Raw genomic sequence first — 4,550 nt, forward strand, 5'->3', positions numbered from 1 at the left:
ATTTGCAATACTGTACAAAGAAAGAAAAAACAATAAGTTTTGAAAGAAAAAAAAAATAGAAATTGAAAAAAAAATAATCATTAACATACTGTAATAGGTTTATCTGCATTTTTTATTTTGAAAGCTCCACTTGAATTCACGTAACCGTTGCTTTTTTCAAGTAGATCGCGACACATAATACTAGTGGTTAAATCACTACGAGCATCTATCTTAAAGTCAAGCCATGTTTTGATTCCCCGAATCTGGTCGCCAACGGCAGAAAAATTATAGTGACCATTGTATTTACGCTCCTTCAAATGAGTATGATCAATAACTATCTTGATCCCAGTTCCAACTTTAGAAACACGGCCTGTCAACTTAAATCCATCAATTTCGAGTTCAAGATCTAATGATTTCTTCTTATTTAGGAACTGGAACTTCTGAACGACATCGACGTATATGCCGGTAACAGTTCCGACACCGGTAGAAGAATCTTCCAAAACACAATTGTAGATCTTATTTCTAAAAGTATCTATCATCTCTTCTGAATAATGTAAACAGGAGCAGAAATCATAATATATAAAGAGGGTAAAATCAAATTTTCGACTATTGAAAAGAAAAGAGGGATAGATGAAATACCTTTCGGCGGAGCCGTTGAATCGGCGAAGATTAGAAACCCTAGATGTGAAATATGCGTGATGTGTGTGGAAGCAGACAGTGGCAAATTAGGGTTTTTAGATCGTTTATCAAACGGGTTGGGTTGTTGATTATGGGCCTAGTCCATTTTAAACCAAATAAATAGTATATGAAAATTGTTAAATGTACCACCAATTAAATGGAATATGAATTCTTAATTTTCTTCTTCAATGACACCAACAACATATTAAATGTTCACTGAAAATATTGCAGCAAATTAGTTCCTACTTCCTATGCTTAAAGAAAAAAAACTAGACCATTTTGTTTTCCACTTCAAGAAAGGTCACCACCTCAGTCACACTTCCATTGCTATAGATTATCATACCTCTGCACAATTTTGATACAACAAATGGTCCACTGCACTGATTTTTGTATCACTGTTCCACTTTTTAGCTCAACTTTGATGTCTCAGCTTCTATTGGCTTCGCTTCTTACCTTTATCATTTTCAACTTGCTACCTGTTCCACTCCAGCAGTTGACGTTCCTTCCTTCTTGCCTTGTATCCTTTGTCATCACCCGAGAGCACATACTACCTCACACCCATTCCTCATATTACAATAACAACCACATCGCACCCAAAAATCCCACTTATAGCATTATCTCTTCCCCATATTTTGATCAAAGGAATTACTCCCACCTAATACATTTGCAAATTGTTCAAAGTGCTTTTGAGCCTCATTGCTCGTTGTTGTCCTGACACTAAGCCACAAATAAATCCTCCACCAAACTGTAGAAAAGACAGGGCATTCAAATAATAAGTGGTTACATTTTCACATTCCTCGCACCCACTTACACATAAGGTTGCATCCCCGCTAAAAATTCCTCTCTTTAACAGATAATCCTTCGATGTGATTTTATTTTGAAACAATTGCCAACTAAGCACCAAGACTTGTGCCAAAAATTTGGATTTGATTCAAACTGTTGTTGCATCCATTCAACTAAGTAATTAAAACTTAAAATCTAGGAATTCATTTTCATGGCGTAGCATTCTTATGCAGAGTTAGAGTGAATGGATGAATAGTAGAAGACATAAAAGTTGGTTGAGACCCTTGCTGAAGTAAGACATCAGTTACCAATAGAACTTAGAGCAAACTCCTCACTGGTTGAAAACTCTCAGGCTCTTAGCATCACCCATTTCTGCAGGATGGCAGTTGTTCTTTTGTGAAAATGAAATTCAAGAAAGAATCCTGAGTCAAAAAAATCAGTCAATCAATTTTTCAAATATGTACTTATTATAGGCTTCACTAAAAATACACAAATTTCAATTCTAATAAGTTCCAACATAGCCAAATGATATCAAGATGTCGATCCTTCGTAATTTTAATAAAATTCTATTTCTGAAGACACAATGGATTGAAGCTGAAAATTTCTGATCTAGATTTTGATCACTTTCAATTTATTTTAGGTAATACTCGAAAGGAGAAAACAGAGATATACGGATAGTAAGATCAGTGTTTTTTTCTTTCTTTCTGCGTAGTCAGAAATTTTTTTCCCGCATCTTTTCAAGTTATCATGAACATACATGTCTTGAATGAAACGCCATGGAGCTGTCATACAACTCTGAATCAAATAATATAATAAGATAAAAGAAAAAACTATAGTACTATTTTCCAAAATAAGGATTCCAATTCCACAAAAATGTATTTAGTATAAATAACAATATTTCAAAAACTGTAGTTGGAACCTGAATAATTACAATACCAATCATGTCGATTGAAACCTTCAAACCACACTGTTGACGAAAACTTTTGGGTAACGTTACAACAACCTTTCAACAATCTCTTTCTCAAACCTCGTTCCAGGAATGCCAATAAAGCTATTACCAGGCTCTGGTTTCCGAACTCTCCTTTCTTGCATTGATCTTCTCTCTTTGCTCATTTCATTCCATTGACCCGTGCTTGCATACATGTTAGCAAGAAGAACATAATCACTGCTATGGTCTGGTTCCAATTCCATTAGATGTTTTCTTACCTTCTCACCAAGCTCAACATTTCCATAATTTCGACATGCAGCTAACAATGTCCTCCATATAATAGCATTGCACTCTACTGGCATGCTCTTTATCAATTCATACGCTTCTACAAATAAACCAGCACGACCCAAAAGGTCCACCATGCACCCATAATGTTTTATTGTAGGTTTGATGTTATAGTCTCTATTCATAATTTCAAAATATCGTCTTCCTTCATCAACCAACCCTCCATGACTACAAGCACACAATACACATAAGAAAGTAATTTCGTCTGGCCTCTCAACATTCTCGTGTAACATCCTCGTGAAAAGCGCTAAAGCCTCTTCTCCATTACCATGGGAAGCAAACCCAAGAATCATGACATTCCACGAAACCACGTTCTTCCTTTTCATGTTACTAAATGTCTCATAAGCTTCTTCCACCGCACCACACTTTGCATACATATCAACAAGCGCATTAAAAACAGATATACTTTCACCAAAACTATTAACACCATCTCGTACAAACGAATGAACCTTCCTCCCAAAATCAAGTGATCCTATCGCACCACACGCTGAGAGCGTCACCACCAAAGTTGCATGATCCGGTTGCAATTCCATACCATTGTGCTGCTGCTGCACCATTTTAGTAAACAAGTCAATGGCTTCATTATATTTTCCACAATACACATGACAGTCTATGATAGAATTCCATGAAACTAAATTCGGTTGGTACATTTCCTCAAACAATTGGTGTGCAATTTCTATATCCTTCAACATACCATACATATGAATAAGAGAATTCCTAACATAAGTATGATTTTCAAAACCAAACTTAAATAAACTACAATGAAGTTGCTTCCCCAAATTCACAAACCTTAATCTAGCAATAATTTTAAGAATGAAAGAAAAAGTGAAATTATCAGGTCGATGAGCAAGTTGCATTCTCTTGAAGAAATGAATAGCATTGTGAGAGTGGGTAGTGGAATTACCAAAACCTCTAATCATGGTATTCCAAAGAAATGAATCTGGTTTAGGAATTTTGTCGAACACATTAAGTGCATAATTCATGTTTTGGGAAACAGCACAGAACATGATGATTTTTCCGGAGAGAATAAGGTTGTGATTAAAACCGGTTAGGAATATACGAGCGTGTATCTGTTTCAAATGGTTCAAAGTGGAACAATGGTTGAAAAGATTCATCAGTGTTTGTTCGGTTTTCCATAATGTTGTGTTTTTTGGACTCATTGTTACAGTTTCTTGTGGTGGATGGATTCAACATAACAATATTCAGAGCAAGATTACGAGGAAATGGAAAACGGAGGTATTTGTATTAGTAAACTTGAAAGAGCAAAAAAACATTCCATTGATATGAGTAAACTTGAATTGAGTTCAATTTTGTTTTTTTGCCTTAATTGCGTTATTGAATCGATGAGATTAATCACTCAAGAAAATTGAGATATAATTTTGAGTAAACTTAATTTGTTTTTGTTGAAATATTAATAAAATTTAAAAAAATAGTACACTTGTTTTTTTATAATTTATAATAAGAGAAAACTTAAGTACAATTCCTTAGGTGCGGTTCTTAACTAAATTTATCATAATTTCCTCAAATCCATAATTTTCTCAAAGTTTGTTATATAAAAAAAAATATGTATTTTTAGCTAAGAACTATACCAAAAGCACCTAAGAAATTGTATATAAGTTTTCTCCTTTATAATAATTGAATCAATTTCATATTCAAAAATTTGATAATCATGTATAATTATTGTCGAGAGTCGTTTGAAATTTTTTGGATGTATTAGGTTGGAGATATTGAATGTTAAATGAGTAATGTCTACATATATGATGTGTTTGAGCATCTAAATGAGTTTGAGTTTCTCAACTATAACTTAACTTAAAAAATCGAATTTGATATTCAAATT

At 33.9% G+C, this 4,550-nt stretch overlaps 1 protein-coding gene across 4 annotated transcripts; it reads right to left on the minus strand.

Annotated features, from left to right (window-relative positions):
* Positions 1 to 614: 614 nt before the first annotated feature.
* LOC11416265 (pentatricopeptide repeat-containing protein At5g15300) lies at positions 615 to 4,055 on the minus strand. Of its 4 annotated transcripts, none has more exons than XM_039832482.1 (3): positions 3,618 to 4,055; positions 2,360 to 3,258; positions 615 to 1,862 (listed from the first exon to the last, which is right to left on the minus strand). In XM_039832482.1, the coding sequence occupies exon 2, from the start codon at positions 3,244 to 3,246 to the stop codon at positions 2,434 to 2,436; it is 813 nt and encodes a 270-aa protein (XP_039688416.1). In that variant the 5' UTR covers positions 3,247 to 3,258; positions 3,618 to 4,055; the 3' UTR covers positions 615 to 1,862; positions 2,360 to 2,433. The 4 variants fall into 4 exon arrangements, with proteins under 4 accessions (XP_039688416.1, XP_039688415.1, XP_003598017.1 ...); XM_039832481.1 differs by having other exon boundaries at positions 2,360 to 3,261; XM_003597969.4 differs by having other exon boundaries at positions 2,377 to 4,055.
* Between the last annotated feature and the right edge of the window lie 495 nt (positions 4,056 to 4,550).

This window comes from Medicago truncatula, chromosome 3 (assembly GCF_003473485.1).
Source record: "Medicago truncatula cultivar Jemalong A17 chromosome 3, MtrunA17r5.0-ANR, whole genome shotgun sequence".
Lineage (NCBI taxonomy): Eukaryota > Viridiplantae > Streptophyta > Magnoliopsida > Fabales > Fabaceae > Medicago > Medicago truncatula.

Coding starts and splice junctions, on each gene's coding strand:
- LOC11416265 (XM_003597969.4), bottom strand. CDS start 3,873: ATGAGTCCAAAAAACACAACATTATGGAAAACCGAACAAACACTGATG.